The 24,670-nt window shown below is 39.1% G+C and overlaps 2 protein-coding genes across 3 annotated transcripts; one reads left to right on the plus strand and one right to left on the minus strand.

The window, feature by feature from the left end:
* Positions 1 to 380: 380 nt before the first annotated feature.
* On the minus strand, positions 381 to 15,919 carry serpini1 (serpin peptidase inhibitor, clade I (neuroserpin), member 1). 2 transcript variants are annotated; one of them, XM_088300730.1, is made up of 9 exons: positions 15,787 to 15,919; positions 7,972 to 8,261; positions 6,390 to 6,620; positions 6,122 to 6,316; positions 4,160 to 4,364; positions 2,653 to 2,750; positions 2,049 to 2,135; positions 1,353 to 1,442; positions 381 to 1,220 (listed from the first exon to the last, which is right to left on the minus strand). In XM_088300730.1, exons 2-9 carry the CDS (start codon positions 8,240 to 8,242, stop codon positions 1,144 to 1,146), a joined length of 1,254 nt encoding a protein of 417 aa, XP_088156856.1. In that variant the 5' UTR covers positions 8,243 to 8,261; positions 15,787 to 15,919; the 3' UTR covers positions 381 to 1,143. The 2 variants fall into 2 exon arrangements, with proteins under 2 accessions (XP_088156856.1, XP_088156857.1); XM_088300731.1 differs by having other exon boundaries at positions 7,972 to 8,256; positions 15,787 to 15,901.
* Positions 15,920 to 17,309: 1,390 nt separating this feature from the next.
* On the plus strand, positions 17,310 to 24,596 carry pdcd10a (programmed cell death 10a). Its single transcript, XM_088300566.1, has 8 exons — positions 17,310 to 17,678; positions 18,500 to 18,662; positions 19,879 to 19,932; positions 20,033 to 20,150; positions 20,568 to 20,694; positions 23,172 to 23,250; positions 23,342 to 23,424; positions 23,829 to 24,596. Exons 2-8 carry the CDS (start codon positions 18,585 to 18,587, stop codon positions 23,908 to 23,910), a joined length of 621 nt encoding a protein of 206 aa, XP_088156692.1. The 5' UTR covers positions 17,310 to 17,678; positions 18,500 to 18,584; the 3' UTR covers positions 23,911 to 24,596.
* The last annotated feature ends 74 nt before the right edge of the window (positions 24,597 to 24,670 follow it).

Raw genomic sequence — 24,670 nt, forward strand, 5'->3', positions numbered from 1 at the left:
AGTGTGGAGTTTGCATGTTTGTTCCGTGTAGGTTTATGCTCAAGCCCCTAAAAAATAAGGTAGGTAAATTGAGTGTGGGTGTGAATGTAAGGGCTAGTTTGTGCCCAGCGACTGACCGGTGACCAATCCAAGGTGTGCCCCACCTCTTGTCCAAAATCAACTGGGATAGGGTCCAGCCCACCCGTGACCCAGATGAGGATAAGCGCTTTAGAAAATGGATAGGTGGATGGACAAACGGTAAGCAATTCCACTATACTACTAAGATTGTTATATTTGTACTTCAGCAAAAAAAGAAAAAAAACATGCAAAATGGATCAAAAAAGGTGTCAGTCTGTCGTATCATAATATACATTATACTGCGTATCACAAAAAACACAAGCTTAGGCATGAAATCATTGATCTTTTTATTGATTATAAGAGTGTATACAGCTGGTGTTATCCTCTTCTTAAATATGTACAGCCAAAAAATTGGTGCAGTGGACCTTTTTCAGTGCGCCAGCAAGCCTCAGTTGGTCTCTATGGCAACTCTGCAGTCTCCTCAGCTCACCTGTGAGATGCCCAGCAAGGCTTGCTCAACCACTCGCATGTGATAAGGCATATTATAGTTCTTCGGCAGTTTAATCATGTGCCTACGGTGCAAAAAAAAAACCCCAACAAGATTATCGTCTGCTAGATGTTGATGACTAAGACCGATGACTGCATGTTTTCGCCACAACAAATACTGAGCATATATAGAACACTGTGTTAAATATATGAAAGGGCAACACAAGGTATACAAAGAGATTGTGTTAGTATGTTTACAAAAAAGAAGAGAATCAAATGTTCTTGTGGATTGTTCGTGTCTGCATGTGTGTGTGTGCGCGTGTATACAGCAGATGAACTACATTATGGTTCTGCATGAATATCATGTGTACTCGCATCGAATACTCTCCATTACATACCCAGAGAATATTTACAATTTAACCCTCACTGTGTCTATATCCATCGAGCTTTCCATATCAAAAAACATTTGTGTTTTTTTTTCAATATACAGTATAGCATAATCAATATTTGATATTTTTATAAAATACAGTTGATGCAGGTGATGGTAGAAGAGGTGGGATTAATCGGCTTTGCTGATAATGATTGACATCACGCCGGGGGTTACATGGAGTCAAAGTCATGGTCGTTAGGCTCGATGACTTCAGGGCTCAGGACCCTGCCCATGAAGAGGATAGACCCTGAAGCGACACACACACACACACACACACACACGTGCGCGCATTGTGGTTTATGGCTTTTACACAAAGGAACACGATTTGGCAAGTTACAAACGCACACTGGCACGTATGTACTCACGCACGCTCACATACCTGTTCTCCGGTTTCGGATGATGAAGAAGAATGGGTGATCAGCCATGACTTGTGGATACAGCACCAGAGTCCTGGTCTGGGCGATCATTCCTGTGAGATAGACAAGGAAAAGACCCGGAAGCAAAACATCAATTACCCCCCGCTTATAACGAAATGTACTGTATACATTTCTATAATTGCTTCTAAAAAACAAAATGCCCAACTTTGTTTGGTTCATATTCATGGATCAAAGAAAGCAATTAGAACAGTCTTTCATTTAAAATAAACTTCATATTTGGTGAATTTACATTCATTTCACGATATTATTCCAGTAAATACCTGTTAGAAGCGTCACAAAATAAAATGCGTTATTTTTTTGCGATTAGTTACAAAATGTAATCGCTTGACAGCATGAGTTTAAAGTGATGGAATTAGAAATGATTAATGAGTTACAGAAAATAAATTGATCGCAGTATTAATTTTGGGCAAGCCACTATTTTTTCCCCCACCCCAGAATGACATGAACATAATGTAAGTGAATTAGTTACATTGCTGAACACAAATTATGTTATTAAGAGTCAAATAGGCTCCCACTGGTCCGACAATTTACTTAACTGACACAGCTATCACGTTCCTCCTAAAAACAAACCACATCGACATTTCTTGTTCTTAATACTCCCAGGGCGTGCTAAACTGCAAAAAGAATAATAAGTCTACCTGATCCGACAGCTCCCTCCGCTCCCTCCTCAGTCACCTCCAGGTAGGCTTTCTGAACTGCTCTGCCAATATAAAGCTCCTTCCCACCTGCAACAATCGCACCAAGACACAAAAAAGATCATTACTTGCATTTGTAGCGCACATTCATCAAAGGCATTAAGACAATGTGAGCTACAGCAGAGTGGCAATGTGACTGAGATCTGAGTCACCCAGCCCCCAAATAACAAACAAAAAATCATGATCTCTGTGAAAAAACTGAGCTGACTGCAAAAAGAACACAATCGAATTAAGACTCATTCATATCAGCAGTAATTCTTCAGAAGAGGCTGCCGTTAATTACAGGTGATTATTTCTTCCATATACCGTACATGTGTTTCTCTCACTGAAACAATTTTTACAAGAGGATGCGACAGTTTCAAACTGCCCACTCAATGGCAGTTACCTTGGTTACTTCAGCAACTACTGGAGGCTACTTCAGTGCAGCAAATCAACACAAATAATGAACCGATTTTGATTACAGACTTATTTTGCAGCCACACTGATTTGATTTAAAGTTCATTATATTGGGCATTTGTCAGATGTTTCATAAATCCAAATGCCTCGCCTGTTATAGCAGAGAGATCAGCATTCTTCGTGAAGATGCTCTTTACTCCGAGCTCCTGCAGAATTTCTTTAAGGTCCATTTTCTGCTCCACTTTGAACCTAAATGATACAATCACAACATTAGGAAAAAAGGAAACCCCCTAAGTTTGATGCAGTGCAGTTCTCTGTCACTGTAAACACAGTGATACACATAAAGTGTTGGTAAATCCAGTGGTGGACTGTGCATTTGATTGCTGAGTTGAAAGCGGGGATTTACGAGAAGGAATCCACCTATTAATGCCACCATTAAAACGTCATTAAAACCGTAGAACCCATTACTGGAATTCTGCACAAAAAAATCCAAGGTAACAGAGTGCAGCTGTGACATGTTGAAGCAGTTCAGAAGCAGTATTTATGACTAACGTGACAAAAATTTTAATAATAAAAATTAATAAAAGACATTACATTCACCAGAGATTTGATTATTTAATGCATTGGTCTAGTTGAACTTGGCTGTAAAAGTTTTGCTATGGCCAACCAATCACAGGATGTGGAAATCCTGACATCATCGAGGGACAGCTCACTGGTCTTGGGAGGACGAATTGAGAGAAGAATTTCAAATGTGATTAGTTTAAAAGAAAGACTCCAATTGCTAACTTACAAGTGCCACAATTGCTAGACTATCAACCGCTGCCTTTTTCACACACTTTGAACGCTGTGTCTTAAACAATGATGCGACTACCGGTAATTCATGCTTTTTTTATAGGCGGAAGTGACAATAGAGTTAGGGTCAATCGCAGTTTTAACTTAAAGTTTAAGAGGTGAGAGCGTTGTGAAATATCGCTGTGGCAAGACTTACTTTACAAAATACTTCTTGCCATCTGAGGAACATCAGCACATCAGCAAAGACTACGGGAGGATTTTTTGTTTTTTTTTTACAGCTGTTTCCTTATTTCTCTTCCTGACCCGTTTCGGGACAATACCACTTGTGGGCTGATAACGAATCTTGGCCCAAAAGCTTGTGTATTTGATTAATTGCCAAAGATGAAAATGAAGGGCATTCTCTTTATAATTATAGTTAGTTTGACTTAGTTTTACAAACGTAAAATGTAGTTTCAGTTAGTTTTCCGTTCTTTTAAAGCATTTTCTTTTTTATTTTATTTCATTAACAATTTTTTTTTTCAATTTTAGCTTTAGTTAATTTGTTAGTTTCTGCTAACTAAAATAACCTTGGTCGACACCTGTACATTATAGACAAGTGTGACTATATAGGAAAATCTTTTTTTTTTTTTCTTTTTTCAAATTTTGTTGCTGCGTCCTATATTCAGATGCGCTCGATGGTCCAGTAGACGCACTTTGAAGTTATGTAGATCAGCATTATTGATGATGGGTAGATTAGATTAACAGTAGTAATGAGGCTGAAATTTAACAGGAGAAAAAAAAATCAGACAACCACATAACAGGAATCAGTGCAGTCTTGAGAATTTTTTCTGAACGGAAGCGATTTTTGTGAAAGAGTGAGTCCTCACCGTGGCAGATAAACTTCCACCTTCTGTCGTTTGACATTGTTGGCCCATTCCTCGAGCAGCGGCGCCTTAATGATGGGCTCCAGAGAAGCCAACGGCACTTCCTGCCGAGGCAGGACAATCATCATGGACATGTCGTCGCCCTCATACGGCATCTCTAAGACCTGGTAAACACCGCCAGCTTCCTGGGAGCCATCACTGAACTCACCTGGGGGGGCAAACAGAGTGGGAAAATAGGCGTGAAATAAGCAAGCTTTGTCACACGCACACACACACAAATATATGCACTGACGTTCACGGAGTGTCTCGGTTTACTCGCCTTGTGAGTTCCCTGAGGAGGAACTCGCGCAGATGAACACCTCTTTGGTCACATTGAACGACAGTATTGATTACAGTTTGTGAGACTGCTTTTAAAGTCTAATTAAAAAGCATTCATGCTGCACTTTGAGGACCCAAACTGAATTTGTGCTTCAAAAAACTGTAGAAAACTGCTTTGAACATCAGCAAGGTTGCCTTTAGAAAAAGTTAACTGATGATGCGTGATTATATAAATATGTTTCATTGTAAAATAGATGATATATAAAATGTATTGATTTATCTTTAAAAAAAAAAATCACATCTTACCCTAAAGAAAACTCATACGTGTCAAATGGGGTACAATTACACAAATACATGGAAAGTTAACATTATACTTAATACTATTATATTATGGGGCGAGGCTTACTGATAAGATAAGGTTTCATAGTTGTAAAGGGAGGAAGAAATGGAAAAAGTATAAAATAAAGTTTTATGTTTAACTTTGAATTCATCCCCACCCTTTTACTTGCTGAGATGAGGCAACGTTGCTGCAGCGATTGGGTGTGTTCGACTTTAACACAACAAAATATTCCTACAAAAAATGAAAATGAAAACCTTTTCTCCATGGACCTGTCCCTTTTATTCTTCAAAGCTCACACACATTCACAGTCATCTCCCGACAAACAAACGGGCACACATACGTCCGTGTGTGAGCAGTCTGTGCACGTTGGCGTTTGCCAGTGTGCAATCTCACTGCACCAAAATAGCGCAGATGCACCAACTTTAGAAGCGATGCAGTGAAAGGTTGACGTAATTTCATTTGGCAGCACATCAAATTAAAAAATTAATAGGATGGAGGCACATACTAGCCGTTTCATTCAAACACATTCACCCACTGTTGACACTAACATATAAAACATAATGTGTTTTAATCTGCTTCTAATTGATACCTATCTATGATGCTAGTGAAGAAAATAGCACCTAATGGGCCAATAAAGTCGGTTAAGCCATAGAGCAACATTGGATATAGTGAAAAACTAAACGAAAAGATATGTTCAAATGAAGTTTCCACACCGCCAGATGAACAAAAGTGAATATTAAATAAAATTATAACATAATTGGCAAATGTTTAAATAGCCTCAAAAGACCAAATGTAAACATGATGTAGACCTCATCGATTTAAAAAAAAGACACTTTTATAAATATCATCTATAGGAAGAACTTTGCATTGTCTTGAGTCATTCAATTATTATTAATATTTATTATTTAAAAGATGGCTGTACCATTTTTGATTTTGTGATGAATCAAACACAAAATAATTCCTGCAACGAAAAACAAAATGTTGTTTTTCAATTGTTTGTACATTCATTTTATAACAAAAAAACTTCCTAGTACTTTGACAATTTATGAACTTGCAAATTTCACAATCCAAATTCGTATCCCGACCTGTTACAGAATTAAGGTGGGCTTTTTTGGCTCTACTGGCAAAAACAAACCAAAAAAAGTTGTCTGTCTGGAGAAATTTCAGGATAAACTGACCTGAAACAAATACATGTCAAAACTGATTTTATAGTGCTTGTCTGGTGATGATGAGCACAACCTTGCCTAACACAGAAATTGAAGGCATCAGTAAAAAGGTCATGAGTGATGAACAGTAAAGACTTTTACCATAGGAGAAGTCTCCCTGTTGGTACATCATAAGCGTCTGGACTTCCGAACCATCGTCTCTGCTGAAGGAGAAGGTTCTCGTGTTTTCCGGCCTGAATTGATTTTTCCATGAGCCTCTGAAGTAGATGGCATTGACCATGGTCAGACGAACTACGCTGCTGAAGTCCTCGGCAGATAGAAGGTCGTGGATCTTACCTACAAGGGAGTTGGTTGTAGACCGCATGCTCAGTAAACTGCAACAAGTCTCATGGTCTCTTTTCTTACTCACCCTCGGTATGATTCTCCACCCAATTGTTGATCTGTTCTGCGACAGCTGCTGATTCGCTGAAGTCAACCGTCTGAATATTAGCTCCAAAAAATTTCTTCATCAGATGCAGGAACTCGGGGTTGAAGGCGATGCCGTCTTGTAGGAAGAGACTGTTGGCCAAGCGCAGCGTGTACTGGGTGTCATCCTCAAACAGCGCTGCCGTCAAGTTCTGGAGCAAAGAGAACTCCGCACCTGAAGGGCACAAAAACGTTCATATCGCAAAGGAATGGGTATGCAGGAGAAAGACATCACTCTACACATTTGGACCCACAAGACACCGGATAAGATTTTCTGGAAAAAATGCACTACGATATAATCTACGACCCCTAGAGCAGTGAATCTGGCGGGGACAGGAATTTACTCAATTTCATTTCATTTGTCGGAAAATTATTTTTTATTATTTATAAATGTAACATATGGTGACAGGCAGAACAATCCAATGCTCTTCCACTACAATGAGTTGATTGCACACAGTAGACTCATCTGGATAAAGATACATGTCTAAGTAGATGCATAGCCTACTTAAAAATGTATGTGGATCAGATTATTTTACTTAGTGCAAACCACTTCCAATAGAATCAGCACATTCAACAGACTTTTTTTCAGTGTACATGGGAGAAGGTACATATAGTAATAAACCTGTGTATCCAGTTGTTGTGGCATTTCTTGTAATGTAAAGTATGTGCCTGGTCTAAATGAAGGTTGGGAAAGGCGAGATTTCAAATGCCGTTTGTACATTTTACAAGTGCAAAAATGTACAAGCAAGTTCTAAAATTCTAGTTCAAAGTATCTTTGAGAAAATTGTAGCCCTAAATTGAGATATTATGTCCAAATGCACTTTAAGCGGAAAGAAAATTCCCGATATAGTATATCGCATAAGTAAGACCTACGCTGAAAAAAAATGGTGTGTTGAATTTACTCAATTATATTTTGTTCAGTGGTGACAAAATAAAATCAGATGGATTTTTTTTTACTTCATTAACAAGCATTATTGGAATTGTACGTAGCAAACACGTAAAAGAAGGAAACAACAATATGTATAAAATCAGGGAATGAATTCGAAATATTCATAAGATTTGATTTCCTTCATATTGCAAAAGTAAATTTCTAATATAAGAAGGAAATATGTAATTTGAAATTAATGCCATTTGTAAGATGAGCATAAACCCATCCTGGGACACTCGCTAAATATTTTCTAGAAAATAATGTAATATTGATTGAATTCGAACTCAGTCATAACACTGACTTTAATTCTCTTAATATTACAATATATGACTTTAAAAAAAATGCTCGTAATTTTGCACTTTATGATTTTTGTTATGTATAATAATTATAATTTGGTTTAATGGTATTTGCTTCTCTCATTATAACATTTACTTTTCATTTCTGACCGACTCTGCAAAATCCCATAGTTAGACTGCGTTATAGTGAAGCATTTTGACCCTAGTGAGGAGAAGCGTTATAGAGAATGGATGGATGGTTGAGTTAAAGCAGCTTTGTCTCTCTGCATAAAACTGACAAGTTGTATTAATGTAACTGTCACCTGGCAGCAGGTTGTCAAATCCAACGGCCTGTCGGATCTCCTCCAGCGACGCCCCCCTTGCTCCGAGCTCCACCATGCCCAGGGCCAGGGCCACGCTCAAGGGGGAGAAAATGATGTTGTCTTGACCCCCTGTCGCCTGCAGCTGATGGTACAGTCTGACAGAGAATTCTGATGTAGTGTCCTCTGGAATGTCTGCCGCCCGGCAACTGTAGCCCAGCAACAGGATGGAGAGGAGCAGGAGGAGAGAGGACGAAGTGTACAGGATCCACATTGCTGCAATGACAGCTGAACTGGAAAAAGGATGCCATGTGAAATGAAAATGCAGAAGAGAGGAATAGATTGGCAAAGAAAACACAGAGGGAATGATACGACACAAGGAGAAAGGACGGAACGATAACGGGACATGTCGAGTGGATTAGGGAGAGATAATGGGATCGGGAGGCCAGAGGTGGGGACAGAAGCATGGAGGGAAGCCAAGATTATTTATGAAAAAGGCCGGAATTCCAATATAGTGAGATAGTGAGAGATAATTGTGGGCGGATGGAAATAGTACATAATCATGAAGGCCAGGACGAGGATGGATGAGAGGAGACAGCAATGAAGGAAGAGAGTCAGCAAAAGTGCTTACATTAGACTTTTTTTTTTTATGGCCAATTTGGCAGTTAATCTCCCAGCATGCGTTGAACAATTACCGGCAATTTGTTATAAATAGCAGTAAACTAGCACAAATTAAAGCAGGAATAAAACACAATCAGTTCACTGGAACAGATGCATTTTATCTGTGAAGTCTTGCCCGGTCTTCCGAACATATACTGCAGTGAATAAAAACATAAAACAAATTGCTGAATGTTCATGAGTCGTTAGCCCACATTAGCCACATCTCTGCCTGTCACATATGAAGTCATTAACACTCAATTTGCATTGAATAAACATAGTGTTAATAACTAAACAAAACGATAGACCAATGGAAACACATTCCTGTGATAATTTGTGGTGTGTTTTCATTTCAGTAAAATGAATGTGAACTCAAAGCGGTGCACCTGTCATTGGTATCACTGCATCGGCCTGATTTCGGGTTCTTTAACTGTATTGTATTGAAAAACTGACCAATTGTGCACGGATTTACGACATCTCGAATATGTAAGAGGTTCACATACAGATTTATGACAATACAAATGGCAAGTCTTGGTGTGTCGTTTCATAGCAGCCTCATCCTGTCATGCTTTTACAGTACAGACATGGCTTTGGGCACTGAGGCACACTCATCGTCGGCCCGAAAAAAATCCTACCCCAAATGTTCCCACAAAATTGGGAGCTAACCCGTTGACAGGCTGGAATCTGCTGGCTGCTACTTTATGTGCAGGTGACAAACAAAGCATCTGAGCGTCCACAGTAACAACAACAATAGTCAGCATCAACAATGCAAGCGGCCATGCGCTGATGGTGATTTGGCCCAACATTTTAGCATACTGGACAGAACAAACAAACCACTTACGGAGAACAATAGACCAAAAACAAACAAAAAAAAAGCAACAGAAACAATTTATGGTCCAGTATTAATTCATAAGCGCATTATGTTTGTCTGATATCCAGGTAGCCTCTGCACATGTTGATGATATTGACCTTGATTTCTCATTATTCTCCCATATGTGCTTTCAATGAGCACCTGGGGGAAAAACATTGTTAGCGCATCTGTCTTTTATTTCTATGTAATCACAAATGCAAGTAATTGTTAAACCCAGGTTGAAAGCTCATTAACATTATTATTATTTTTTTTTTATCAATGTGGTGAGCTGCAGGGACAGACTTTCCATTAGGGAAGTACGAGCAATTTCCTGGGCTTTTTAGATTTCATGGGGCCCTCAAACAGCTCACATGAACTGATCAGTAATATTTTCTGTGATTTATATGAATTAATTTGATTATTTTAGTCTAAATTACTGTTTTAATTATTAATTTGGGCCATGATTATTCAGGGGGTGTCGCCACTTCCTTCTCATGCAATGGACTATTCCATTTCTTTCTGCACAAGTGCAGACGGCAACACTATAGACTTGTTGGCACAGTTTGTGTGTGTGAAGCAGAATTGAGTGGAGCAGAACAGAGGTGAAGGCAAGAATAAATCAAAGCTTTTTTTTTTTTATTTTTTTTTTATCAAGACCAAAAAAAAAAAGTTCCAACCTTTTCATGGTGATACAAACGAGAGCTAGTAAGACGCAATTATTTATAGCATAGCCGTCTGTCAGTCAACCGATGAGAAGACGGTGGAGGAGCAGTAGAGAGTTGTACGAGTGAAGATTTCTATCACAAAGATGCGAGAAGAAAAATGGTTGAATACCTATAGGAAAGGTTTATTAATGCTTTAATCACTGAGAATGTTGAGATAATTCAGCTGTTGAATATTAATGACTTTATCCATTTTAGGGGGGTGGGGGGGCACGTTCGGCGACTGGTTAGCACGATGGCCTCACGGTGCAGAGCTCACGGGTTCGATTCAGGCTCCGGCCTTCCTGTGTGGAGTTTGCATGTTCTGCCCATTTCTGCGTGGGTTTTCTCCGGGTACTTTGGTTTCCTCCCACATTCCAAGAGAATGCAATTGTAGGTTGATTGGACACTCTAAATTGTCCCAAAGTGTGAGTGTGAGAACGGATGGTCCCTTGTGATGAAAGCTGCTTAGGTAATGGATGGATGGAAACATTTTAGGAAATAAGAGAATTCTCTCGAATCCACACTTTTCTGTTGATAATTGATAGTTGACAATAACTGATAAATATTATTCACTGGACCGGGGGAGAGGGAACATCTACGACAAATAACTTAAACTGTCAGATAACAGCTTTTAAAAGAGCTTGCGTTGAGGTGAAAAATACAACTTTTATTTTAAAATACAACTTTTATCAGTGAAGGCACTACACGGAGTGGAGGCAGCCCTCCTCCAGATACCGAAAGGCTGCAGGAAAAGGATTACAGATAAAAAGACAATTTAAAGTTCTTGACCTTACGAGAGGAGAGATGAGCGTTTGTGTGTGGCTCCGTAAGCACAATCTGACCTTTTGAGTTGCGGCACACTGACTCCAAGAAGATCCTACCCAACAGCCAGGTGAGCCTCTTTTTTTTTTTCAAGTGAGCTACTCATGTAGAACTCCCAGCATACCTTCCAGATAAGAAGGGAAACCAAACACCCCCTTCTGTTGAACATCTCCCACTCTGTCATGACTAACACGATCAAAATCATCTGGAAAATCCCCTAATCTTGGCCATTTGATTCCTTCCATGCAATTAAACTGACCAGCATTTAAAAGTCGTCCCTAATCTCTCCCATGTAATCCGGCAGTTGACATTTGCACAATTAAAACGTGACGTCAGCAAGCAGCGTAATCCTTACCGCCATTTAAACTGTACACCTGGAGCTCGCATGCCTCGGAGGTCGTGTGGCTTTAAGGATGAACATGGACACGGCGGGATCACATCCGCAGATGCACACACATTCACTTTGACCTACACGTTTGCTCCCGAAGCCAAGGTTACCTAGGCAACAGCAAGTGATGGATAAAAATGTACTGAGGTGTCTTCTTCACCAGCACAAGAGCTCTCTCTCCTTTCCGACACATCTCTGTTGTACACAATATTTTACAAAATTTAAAATGAATGCCTGTTAGATTTTGGTTTCTTCAACAGCAGTTTATTTCCCTTTCACAGTGGCCAGTCAAGCCTTTTCCCACCATTCTATACCAGCGAGCTGCCATGTGTGTGAGTTACTTACGGGAGATGGCACTTTGCATTGAAAGTAGTTTGTCACTAATGCCAACACATAATTATTTTTGGCGGTGTAAACACAAAGGCAACACACATTTTGGGGGTCAACTAGTGTTGTGCAATGATTACACAACACACATTTATTGATTTTCTTTATTAAACTAAGTGTTCAATGGATCAAATTCCGCATTATAATTCCCTTTTTTTTTTAAAGTACACTTCAGATTGTACAATTGGCACGATGATTGAAATATTGCATCGTCAAGATAAACACAACTCCTTTGAACGAGTTAAACTTCAACTGATTTAATTCTTCAATTCTGAAAGAATACAATCAGTCGAGACAAGCCGATTATTTTTCTCTGACCCACTTCCTCAATAACTAACAGATGTTTGAAGTGAATTGCTTTTACTGTTTCAGCTCCAAATAAGCCTGAAGATCAAAACAGCAGTAAACTAGGCCAATCTGAAATGTATCCATAGAGCCAATCACAAACCTGTCTGCAGAAAAGCAAGCAGCTACAAAACACCAAATGATGTCTCAATATTTTTCAACACCATAACCGTTCTAATTGCTGCCGATTATTATCACATAAAAAGAATTGGGGGGGGGGAAACAACATTTTTGGTGGGAACCACACCTGTATTACTACAATACTCTGCCATTTACTGTTATGCTTTTAATTCGAATTTCTCTAACAATAGCAATGCTTTAAATCGCAGACAAGAAACACATCCTTGACTTGTTACAAAACATTAAAACTGAAGTGAAACATCCGCTATCTGACTGATTTAGAAACAAAATACCACAATTGCTGCGATTATTCTTGTTGGCCGCAACACTCGGCGGCAGTACGGCAGTGGTTACCACATCTGCCTCACAACCAAGCAGTCCTAGTTTGAACATCGTGTGGATTAACTAGCAATGAAATTGTCGCTGGTGTGAATGATTCTTGTATTTACTGTATGCGCCCTGCAATTGACTGGCAACAGGTCCAGGGTATATTGTGCCTCTCCTAAATTCAATTGAGATTGTCTTAAGCTCACCAGTGACCTTCATGAGGACAAGTGGTAAAAAAAGAATGGCTGATGGATGGACATCACTCGCTGCTAGGTACAATTGCTGCTATGAACCAATCAGAAAACTGTCATAAGATATTTGCTACAACTACCATAATAGAAGGCATTTACTCCCCAAAACAACAATGTCACACCACACCTCCACGCCTTATGCAGTTAACAGTGTTTCATTAAAAAAAAAAAAAAAAAAAAAAAACTCAGTTTAAGTCATGCTGTATAGGATGGTCTACTTCAATTATCTCCGTACGTGGAGCAGGTGATTGCTCCTGCAACATCAGACTAATTTCCCCATCTGCGGCCCATCCTCATCACAGTCACTCGGCTGATTGCCTCCCTTGTTAGAAAATGACATAATGGCCAGCAGAACTTGCCTTAAATCCCAGGACACTCACTGCACGCTTAACAGAGGGTGAAGAGAGAGGTTAACAATCCTTTATTAATCCCCACGAGAAGAATTCAGCAGCAAGAAGCAAAATGGGAAGCAGTTACAGTTAAGTTGATTTTTTTTAAGGAAATACAGACAAGGAAACAAATTAAGCACAAATAGTTTGTTTACAGTTCTAGTCCGACAGTACAGGAATCAAAAATTTCAATAAGCTTTGAATGTGCTGTAGTCTATCACTAACCCACCCTAACACAGTAGTGAAATCATAATAGCGGCAATTTTTTGTATGAAAAAGGAAAGGCAATAAGGATGACAGTGATGATGATGATTCTTACGTAAGAACTAGTTCATTGTACGCCAATTGTAACTTGAAACGTCATCAACTCAGGACCCTTCTGTATAGTGGAAGCTCGAAGGTTGAACGAAATCCACTCTAAGATGCTGATCCACATGCCTTAGCGTGCCTCCCAGAATGTTTATGAAGCAGGGGTAGATGATGAGCATGATGATGAGATAGAAAGTAGAGAGCTATACGGTGCATGCTGAAAAGGAAGTATCAACTGTTGAAGAAGACTCTAAGAAAGAGGACTCGCTTAACATGGAATATTTCCAGTAGAAAATTTCTGGTTTTACAAAATGAAGGAGTGTAAGTGACAAAAAAAGTTTGTCAACCAAGTAAATCCTCCAAAACACAGTTTATATATTTCGTTCTTTTAAATCTCTATGACTCTCATTTTATTATTTAAAATGAGACAAAAATAAATCTACTACATTCCGTTTATACCAGAGATGGGCACTTGACCCTTTTTTGCTGGTCAGTCCCCTGCCTTCCGACCACGATCTCTTTACCGTTCTGGCCTCGACCCTCCAGCCTTATTCATAAAAATTATCAGCCCCCGACCCCGTTACTTACTTTACAAAGACAATGACGGAAGGGTGCCAAAGCCGCTGACGGATGACGTATGACGTAACGACAAGATTTACTCAATTGCCTCCTGGAGATTCGGATTCCATTGAGTTTGTCAGGCAAATTCCGAAGGGCCTCAGCTGTGCATTTTACTGTGATGCAAATTGAGAAACCACCAGCATGAAGGTATTTGAGGACAAACCTAGATTAAAGTTTTTTTTTTTTAAATTTTATGCAGCGGTGCACAGCAGATTTGATTAGAGAATGAGAAGATATGTCGTATGTTTGAGACAATCTAACCATGATTTTAAGAGCAAATCATGTATTATATTTTCAGACACACATAAAATAGCATGTACATGTGTGCATGCACAGACACAAACACACACGCGGACACGAATGCAGACACGCACACACGCGTGCACACGCGCATTTGCAAGCTGATAGTTGCTGCGTGCACTTAGCAAGCAATCCCCCAGCATCGCTTGTCTGTTTTGGTTTTGCAAGGCTGATTTGAAAGACATTTAATTATTGAAATGAAATTAGTGTAGTGCTTGGAAGAAATAGGCAGGACACACACGGACACACACACACATTGGCAATGTGCTTACACACATACTTGGAGGGCAGAAGGGGGCAGGCAACATATCACAAGAGATTAACATTGGTTGGAGTGCATATGGGATTGATACACTGTGATTATATAGATTATAATCGCTGTATGTTTTATTTAAACTGAGATTACGACTGAAATGGATGCGGGTTGTTTGAATTTGAGAAGGAGAATTTGGGGGACATTAAAAAGACTGTCAAAATATGACATAGTAGATTTCAAATAAAAATATAAAAAAGATTCAAATATATATAGATCTTTTTGAGAAACAATTTTAATGATTTACAATTGAATTATATACTAAAGAAACAGATGCATGATTTGCATTTTTATGATACAGCCTGAGTTGTGCAAATAACAATGAATCCAATGTTCATGTTCTGAGTTGTCACATTTCATGACATATTTTAGGGTCACATATAGGTCCAAATACATACTCAATGTATCTTCTTAATACATTTTAAATGAAATGTAATTTATGTAATTAAATATTTATTTGAGCATACAAACATTTGTTAGCAGATATATACTTGCAGAAAGCATTAACAAACGTTATGCTCGTGTATCTGTACGTGTTTGCGAGTGTATGTGTGCGCGCGCGTCTGTGCGCGTGGGTGTGAGGGGTGGAGACAGGATCGGACCAGGATATTCCAATCTGCTTCGTAAATTCACACTTACAACGCCTTTGCCATATAATTCAAGGACAAAACCCAAAACAGATGCAAAGACAAAATACAGACCTTAAAGGGAAAGCACGGTCTCAAATAAATGCATGTAGCCTATGACAAACAATAATAAGGAACCTCTGTAAAATAAATTTTGTAAATGAGATTCTGTTCGACTCCACCTGTTCCAAAATCGAACTTCTACATAACAATAACATAACAATAGAAAATCAAGCCCTTCATACAATTCCATAATGACAGTAGCACAGTCGCATCGCCACACATTCAGATTGCATTGCAGAAACTGCAGTTTTCTCAAGATTATACGAGTGCATTTATTTTTATTGTAACAATTTGCCCAGGTTGATCATTGCTGAGATTGTGTGTTAGTATTCAAAACTGCTCTTACCGATGTACAACGTTCAAGGGGGGCGGCTGAGATGACGTGCGCACTGTGCAAGGTCTCTGTTACTCTTTTCCTCTCCTCTCCTCCTCTCTCCTCCAACGCCGCAGATCACCGACTGCATGCTGCTCTGCCGCAGGCCACGCCTTCCTGCACGCCCATTGGTCCAGAGACCTCACAAAGAGTATCACACTGGAGGAGAGTGAGGTACCTTCTGCTACATGTTGGTTGTGTGCAGGTTTTTTTTTGTATTTTTCATGTTTCATTGAAATTGTTTTATCGGATTTGTTATGGATTTTGATTGATAAAGGAAAAACCTTTTCTTACTCCTTTCAACCATCGTGATTATAGACCCATGTTTACCAACCTTTGTTGAGCCTGTTACGGCTCAGAATATTCCAGGTCCGTTAATTTGTGTTTTGTGTTGTGGGGGTTAATCTGTGGCTGTATCCGTATTCATAAGGTGTTCATAACGTTTTGATTTGTTGGTTATTGTATTGATTAAAATCGATGCAAAGACTGAATATGTGAGCTGAGCATTGAAAAATGAGTAGAGCATCTTGGTTAGGATTGGGGTGGGGGGGGGCCTATATTTGTTGGTTAGCCTCGAGGCCTATGAATGGGAAAAGGTGGCCCTGCTCTTGTGCCGTCTTGTAGATGTCCCGATAGCCACAGGTGAAAGTGAAGGATTGAAGTGTTAACTGCAGATCTTGGATGATGGACTAGCAGAGAACCCTTCTGTTCTGTCAGCTGTTTGTTTCCCAATGCTTTCTCAGCCCTTTAAGTTTAGTAAACCTACTGTACATACAAGTAGTATGCAAAAAAGTTAAGAAAGAAATTAACATCAATCAAGTGTCGGTTATTACTTTGGGTCAATTTTGTGATGGTTAAAAATAGTCAAAATACCTGGTTTTAACTGTTAAAACATTTTGTACCTCTAACAACAACAACAACAACAAGCATATGAATCAGGTATTTTATCAACGCTTCGCCACATGCAATATGGCAATAAATTGATGCATGCTCAAGGCGCTGTTTACTTATACGTGTTTATGGTTATCATACAGTCTTTAATTTTACACCTATTTCATTCAATATTTTATTTATTTATTTATTTAGTTTTAAAGAAAACATTTGGGAACGTTTTGGATACTTTATATTGACCAAAAGCGCAGTTTGATAACAAGTAGTCACTCCATTGGTCGGAATATGGCCACAGCAACAGTTGGGCGGAGGGGGAATTCTCTTGACCTAGTAGTGCGACCTACGATAGCTTTCGGTGAGGTAAATAGACTAAGCTAAATTATCTTACTGTTATTTGAGTTCATCTTATTTTTATTAACCATAAACAACTCAAAAAACGTATTTTTGTGATACTCTGGTTGAATACGCGATTACCACTCGCATGCGACAGTGTTAGCATTTCCGCTTTTAGTCGCTGTTTGGGATTTGTAGTTCAATTGACGGTTAAATACCTTTGTATGGAAGAGAAGAGACCGAGCGGGAGAACTACAACTAGTCGCACTTTCGATAAGCACAGCCGACTACATCGCCCTCCCCAGCGCTACAGATTTGCGAAGCAGCAAACTTCCCGACACAGAAGTCAACAAGGTGGTGCGATATAGTTGGTCAAAGCTTCCACTGCTTCGATTCTTGTCCTATCCTCCCGGTTCCTGTCAAGTTTGTTTATCACTCGTTGGTGGCGCGTAAGATGTCCGAATGCTGACTTTGAATCATCTGCTAAACTGCTAATCTCTTGACAGCAGACCAAATGTAATTAATTATTGTTATTCATCGCTTTGTTGGCTTTCTGATCCAAGTGTTAAACGTGTAGGGGCGTGTGATACTTTATTTGAAAATGTCTATGTACTGTACGTTTCAGGATGGACAAAGCAGAGGTAAGTCCAAAAATAAGCCATGGAAACATTTTTCATGTCTACACCTGCAATCCATCAGAATTTATTTTTTTTGTCCTGACCTTGTTTATAATTATTAATCGGAATGCCTAAATCGCTGGCTTTGTTCCCAAATCGTGTGTCACCTTAGGTGTGCCGAGTTGAGGTGTGTCGTTTTTTCTGCAACCACACCCAAATGAAACGTTTCAGGCTATGTACTTTGATGAGCAGCCACACGACGCGCAGAACGTATCCGAGTAAATAACGAATCCCCTTTGGAAAACGAAACAACCCACATCATAAAAATGCAGTTAATCTGAACCACTGATTACTCATTTATTGCCATTATGCACGAGAATGAGTTTAAATTTTATGGTTGCAATGATGTCTGAGGGATTTATAGCTAAATGATTTTATAAGGCAATTATTACTTCTTTTAGATACATGTTTTGATAGAAATGATATTTTTACTGAGATTTGTGTTTCTTCCAAACATCAGTCAAAACTAACAATATTTCATAAAATTTAAGTTACTTACAAGATGCAATGGCACCCATAATAAAGCACTAACTGTGTCTTCAGCTTTTATTCGCCACATATTGCAAAGCAAAAAACTTTTTTTTTCCAATCAAACAGGTCGGATCAACACGTTTCACATTGCTGGGCTTTGAGTACTTCACTAATAAACAACTGTAAAAGAAAATGATTTATTTTATTTATTTTATTTTTTTTCTGTGAGACAATATGACAAATGTTTCACGTCTCCCTTCTTCTTCTCTCCTTTATTTTACTTCTTTGGATCTTGTCCTCCCCCATGCTGTCAGTCTGTGGGAGGGACTGAACACAGCGAAGGCGGAATCGGTGGCCAGGCACGCACCTGAAGGTCCCATTAATCGGTCGACGACGACCATGGAGGACTTTAGGAAAGAAGCCAGCACCACTTCAGTCATGGCTCTGTACACGGTGATGTACCCTGTCTTTGACCAGGTATGGCGGCACAGAACCCCTCTTCATGTTTGTTCCGACACAGGATAAAAATTCATCAAAACAAAAGGCATTTTCTTCTACACAACACTCAAAAACTCAAGGAATAGAAAGTAAAAAAAACAACAAAAAATTGCAGATATATAACCCTCCGCTTGAGGTGGATAAAATTATAAAACGACGTACTACCTTATTAAAAAGTCTTATTTTTTCTTATAGGGTCCCAATTTACACAGATAAATTCTCAATGTTGATGAAGTTGTTAAATAATTAGTATTTTTTTTGTTATTGTGGTTATAGTGTACAGCTTATTAGACATTGCTATTTTACCTTTTGTGGTTGTTGAGTGTTATGAGATTCTCCATTCGGTAAAATTAGGAGGCAGTAAGGTGACAGTGTTTGCATATCCACTTCAATATCCTGCGGCTTCAGGTTTAAACTGGGGCAGCAAGATTTTGTGCTCAAATCTCATCTCTGTGTACCCCGGCTTCCTCCCACTTTAGAAAAAAAATGCTTGTTAGATTTATTGAATAATCTAAATTGTTCAGAGGTGTAAATGAGAGTGTGGATGGTTTTCCATCTATGTGCCCTGTAATTAGTTGCTCATGCAACCTTCTGTATTAAGTTGATAACAACCCCCGATGGTATTTTTTTTTTCTTTCGGAGGATCGTGAAGTTCATCATTTATAAAACCAATTTGAAATATGTACTCGTCAGACCACAGCTCACTTTTCCACTATGCATCTGTACATCTTAGATGAGCTCAGGCTGCAGTATATCTAGTTTTTGTTGATAGATGTTTTTTGCTTCGCATGGTAGTTTGAACTTGCATTTGTTGCTATAGAGACGACCTAACTGACAATGGTTTCCTGAAGTGTTCAATATGCTTTGCACAATGATGCTGGATTTTAATGCGGTCTTGTCTGAGGGATCGAAGGTCACGGGCATTCAATGTTCATTTTCAACCTTGACGCATCCGTGCAGAGATATCTCCAGATTCTCTGAATCCTTTGTCAAAATCCCTACATCTCTTGCAACCAAACTATAATTCCTGATATGTTGGATTATTTTCTCACACATTTGTTCACTAAGTGCCAAACTTCATCGCTGCTTGCGAGCAACTGAGCATAACTTGTTTCCAGTTATCCTATAAATAAAAATAGGATATATATATATAAATAACGGACGATTTGTGCATGTTTTTTGTGACGAATTGCAGTTGGAGAAAATCAACCAGTCAGCAGCACAGACGTTGCGGGCAGCATTTATAAAGGTCATTTTATAAAAGTGTTGTTGCAAAACATTACTATTTTCTGGAATTGATTGACTTGTTTTTTGGTATAATGCTTATTCTTCACTATCAACATCTCAAGGCAGAGGAGGCGAACCCTGGCGTGACTGAGGAATTTGTGCTGAAACTACTTGAAAAGAAGAACCTGAAAATCAATTATAATGAGTGTCTACTTCGCATGGCTGCTGCTGATGTGAAAGGTAAGCTAAAGTGCGTGCCTCACCAATAGCACAATCAGAATACTTGCTCAGAGTGCTTGTATGCTGGAGTTTAGTACTTAAACTGTCCACTAGGGAGAGCTGTTTCTCCACAAATATACTCCTCCAGCAGTCCTTTCTCCCCTTCTTGTCTGGGATTCAGTAAATTCAATACCTTGTGCAGTGCACTGTGATTGATTTCTCACATGCACTCACTTATAATTAGGGTAAACATAGTTAAAAGTGTCTTTTATTTTTTTTTCCTGGTTTCTTTTATCTTATATTCTTTTATCCTGTATACACAATTCGATTTTCCCTGTTTTCCACGTCATTACTCATAACCTGCACATGTGCTATTGTGCCCATCATTGTGCTGTTGAGGGAACCTCGTTGTTTTTTTGTACTAATTTGTTTTGTCAGAGTTCAGAATTGTGAGGCAGGAGCCAGGATTCCAGGAGCTGAATGAGCGGTCACATGCTCTGAAACACATCCTCAGCACCATACCTGATGAGATCAATGACAGAGTGGGCTTCCTGCAGACCATCAAGTGAGCCGGATAAATGGTTGTGTGCTACTGTGCGGATAACTACAGAACTTTTACCGCCAAGTCAAAATTAATAATAATTCCAGGTATTTGCGGGGGATGGGATCAAGCTCTGCTGCGAATAGCGAAAAAACGCGTAATAGCCCACTCCCACCGTTTCGAACTGCCTGTCTTAATCGTTAATCACGAACTATAACTTCAACTATGATTATAAAACAGTATATCATTGCAAATTCATCATTCAATCGTTAAAAATGAAAGGGTTGCGGGTGAGACATAGCTCCTTTGCTACATGCAAAGCATGTTTCTCAGTGCCGATGTCTCACTTTATCATACTCCTTTGGCACTAATGTACTAAGTTACTGTCGGCCAGTACTTAAGTGCCGTTTTGAAACATCTTGGTGCATTTCAGAAAGAGCACAAAAACATGAATAGGTCAGTTAAAATAGAAAGTTTTTGTGGAGCAGTGAAAAGTTCACATACTGAGGTAATGTTCCCTATTGAAAGGAATGGAACTGAAGCCTTCTTTGCACCGTGGACCGGTTACCCGTGAATAAGTGATTTTGACTGACTGGCACAAAAAGACCGGTTTCAGAGTTTGATCATGTGACATTCGCAAGCTTTGCAGTCATTTCTTAAGCCCTGACATACTGTTATGTCATTTTTAGTTGACAGCAAGTGGCAGAATGTCCGCCTGCTGAAATGGATGAAAATGGGTGTATTTTGCTGCTTAATTCAGATTTCACAAATGTAATATTAATCAGAATGCCATGTTTCGACTCATGGAGGCGCATGGAACATATTATTGGAAAGAACATTTTTGACCTTTTGAGGATAAAATTGAATGTTTTACAAGTACTACAGGTCTTTTTATATGGTAAAAGTAATTACATGCACTTTGAGCATATTGTGGCTTTATGCCGTACTGTAACAAGTGTTACAACATAATGTTGTAAAGTGTCGCAATATTGGTGGGTCACACTCAGCCTGCCTCGAGGCAGCAAGAAGAGACACCCTGTCTTGTGACCCCGCCTACCTTGTCATCACCCTAGAAAGTTCTTCTTCGCCTTCTTCGAGTTATTATCATGATCATTACTCCAGTATTTTAGATGGTAGATTCCGACAATCCAAACATAGCGCAGCAAAGTCAAACACTATTCTCATGTTTAACTATTTGGTCATATACTTCATATGTTATGGTGTATTTTTCACCAGCAATACGTTTAGGTTTCCTAAAATCACTTACTAGAAGTTTCCAATTCCTTTGGAGTAACACTAGAAGCTACTTAAAGGGAAAGTCAACCCCAAAATGTTCTTTACAATAAAACTTTCTATGCAGTCCCACTGGTATAAACATGGCATTCTGATTAATATCGTCTTTGTGGAATAGGAGTTAAGCAGTAAAATCCACCAATAATAATCGGGAATGTTGTGTTTACACTCGTGGTGGTGCATAGAATATATTATTGTGAATAACATTTTGTTGTTGATTTCCCCTTTAAGAGCAAAACAACAAATAGTAAAAGCACGTTAAGACTGCCTTCCTCGGTCATTCAAAGACTAGTTGTGAACTAAAGCTGTACATTTTCCTTTTCCGTGAACCTGGTTGTTCATTAACCAAGATTCCACTGCAGGTGTATTTCTGAATTGTTAGCCACCTTATATGAAATAGGAATTAGTGCAAGTCTAATATCCCTGCTCCAGTTCTAGAATATTGAATGTAATCAACTGTTATCAAAGAGTTTGTCACAGTTTACTCTTCACGGGAGTCAATTTTTTTTAATTGTCTGTACTGCTAATACGGATTTCATAATCATGATAGTTTAGTTAGTTTTTTCCTACCGGTAGTAGTTCTATATTTGTTTCATGCAAAAGATGAGATGTTTGTAATTCGATCAGAATGTCGTTATCTCTCCGAGCTCTTTCAGAATTTGCAGTGCATGCGTGGAGGCAAGTTTGTTTGAACAAGTCGGCGTGTATTTTTATGCAAAGCAGCTCATTGCAGTTAATTGTGTTTATTAATTCTCATTCTAAAAGCAATATAACCAGAGGGCATTTGTCACACATCATCATTATTTCCTCCCTCCCTGCTGGGTGGATGGTTGAATAAAATTAGTATTTATTTCAAAGTTTGACATTGGATACAGACATTTTCCTCTTAATACGGTCTAAGTACACACATTCGCAGTTTTCCTTTTTTTTTGCCTGCTTCACTGTTGGAATTTAACACTCTTATTGACTCCTTAAGTTGCTTGCCCAGTGAAGGGCTTATGAATAAAATCAATTCCAAGTAAATGGTTCTTTAAAATAATCATATTTATGGATGAAAAAAAAAAAATATCAGGTTTGTGAGGGGGTGAAACACAAGAAAACCAAAGAGTGATCTGGATGAAAGAAGAGTAATTTTGGCTCGAGAACTAAAGAGATGATCAAACGTATTGTTATCGCTCCTTTACATGCTGTGCTTGTGTGTCCTCCAGAGACATCGCCAGTGCCATAAAAGAGTTGCTAGACATCGTTAATACCATCTTCAGGAGGTACCAGTATCAAAACAGACAGGTAAGCAGAGATAAAATGATGGGGGGGAAATGCTTTTTCCCCAGATGCCATCTTTTGAAACAAGCAAAGCTGAAAAGGTTGTGCGTGTTAGGCACTGGAACAGCAGAAGAAAGACTTTGTGAAATACTCCAAGAGTTTCAGCGACGCTCTCAAAACCTTCTTCAAAGATGGAAAGTAAGCTTCGTGTCTGTTTGCTGTGTTAGGACATTTTAACGATTATTCTTTCTCTTTGGTCCTCCTCGATCATCACCCTCGCGTTGAGTCCGAGCGTCCCTTTTTTCTCTCCCGCGACTCCCGTCATTTAAGAGTTGGCGCTTGTCAGCACGTACACGAAAGCTGTCGCCGCCACGTAAAATGCTTGTCGTTTGATCACAGTCTCGCTTTCTATTCAATCCGCCCTTCCTGAATAATTCCTTTGACCCATTTCCAGTGGATTCACGCTGGCTTGTTTTCTCTGAAGCCTGACATTCTCCCTTGCAGGCAGATCAAAGTGTTTCCTGGATCAATATTGTTGCCATGGTTTCTTTGCACGATGACAGACATGCGTGTCCTTGTCTTTCTGTCATGGTCGCTCCCAGAGTGCTCAACGTGTTTGTCAGCGCCAACCGGCTCACCCACCAAACCAACATGATACTGGAGGCCTTCAAGACGGCGACATAGAATCCTGAGATGAAGCTGCCACAACATCGCGGAGGATGGGGAGGGGAAAAGGTAGTTTGAAGCAAAACATTGTTGATGACTCAATTTTTATTCAGCTCGTTTATTGTTGTTATAATTCATTGCTTAGCATTTTTACCACTTGCGATCTTGAGAAAATATGACTCTCTTCATGGGTTTCTTGAAAGGAACAATGCAAAAAAAAAAAAAAGTGGAAGTCAAATGAGTTCTTGTCGACAAAGTCAAGTTACACATCCCTCACACCTACGTAAGAAAGTGCTGGACACTGCTGGGCCTTGTCTTTCATCTATAATTCATAGCGCCGTGGTAACTGGTTTTGACCACAGAGACATTTCCTATTAATTACGGACAAAATCTCAACGCTCTACTTTCATTGCCTGAAAGAGAAAATCTCTCGTCGCCTTTTTTTTTTTTTTTTTTTTTTTTATAAAGAAATCTGCACACTGGATTGATTTCTAACTGCTCTCTGAGAAAAGAGCAAATCATTTGTCTACTTCCTCAGCATCATTATTTGTGATCTGCTTTTATTTGTCATCCACAGCCTTTTATTGTTTTGTTTTTTTATTAATTCACTGTCTAATCATGCTTTAAAATACTCTGATTTAGTCACTCTTGAAAGCACTTTGGTCAACTTTTTTTGTTTGATGAATAAATTGACTTGACCTTGACCTTGACCTTTGCTGTATATTCCCCTTATGTTGTTTCCCAATTTGAGGCTCTTGTGTTGTGAAATATGATCATA

This window comes from Idiotropiscis lumnitzeri, chromosome 7 (genome assembly GCF_059441095.1).
Source record: "Idiotropiscis lumnitzeri isolate Australia: NSW breed Sydney's pygmy pipehorse chromosome 7, RoL_Ilum_1.0, whole genome shotgun sequence".
In the NCBI taxonomy this organism is placed as follows: Eukaryota; Metazoa; Chordata; class Actinopteri; order Syngnathiformes; family Syngnathidae; genus Idiotropiscis; species Idiotropiscis lumnitzeri.

Excerpts from the sequence above, each read along its gene's own strand:
- serpini1 (XM_088300730.1), bottom strand. The coding sequence starts at position 8,242 with ATGTGGATCCTGTACACTTCGTCCTCTCTCCTCCTGCTCCTCTCCATC. Across the intron at positions 4,365-6,121 it reads ACAGGGAGACTTCTCCTATG|GTGAGTTCAGTGATGGCTCC; the intron begins GTAAAAGTCTTT and ends TTGCCCCCCCAG. Across the intron at positions 2,751-4,159 it reads GTGGAAGTTTATCTGCCACG|GTTCAAAGTGGAGCAGAAAA; the intron begins GTGAGGACTCAC and ends TGTATCATTTAG.
- pdcd10a (XM_088300566.1), top strand. The coding sequence starts at position 18,585 with ATGGAGGACTTTAGGAAAGAAGCCAGCACCACTTCAGTCATGGCTCTG. Across the intron at positions 20,151-20,567 it reads GGCTGCTGCTGATGTGAAAG|AGTTCAGAATTGTGAGGCAG; the intron begins GTAAGCTAAAGT and ends TTGTTTTGTCAG. Across the intron at positions 20,695-23,171 it reads GGCTTCCTGCAGACCATCAA|AGACATCGCCAGTGCCATAA; the intron begins GTGAGCCGGATA and ends TGTGTCCTCCAG.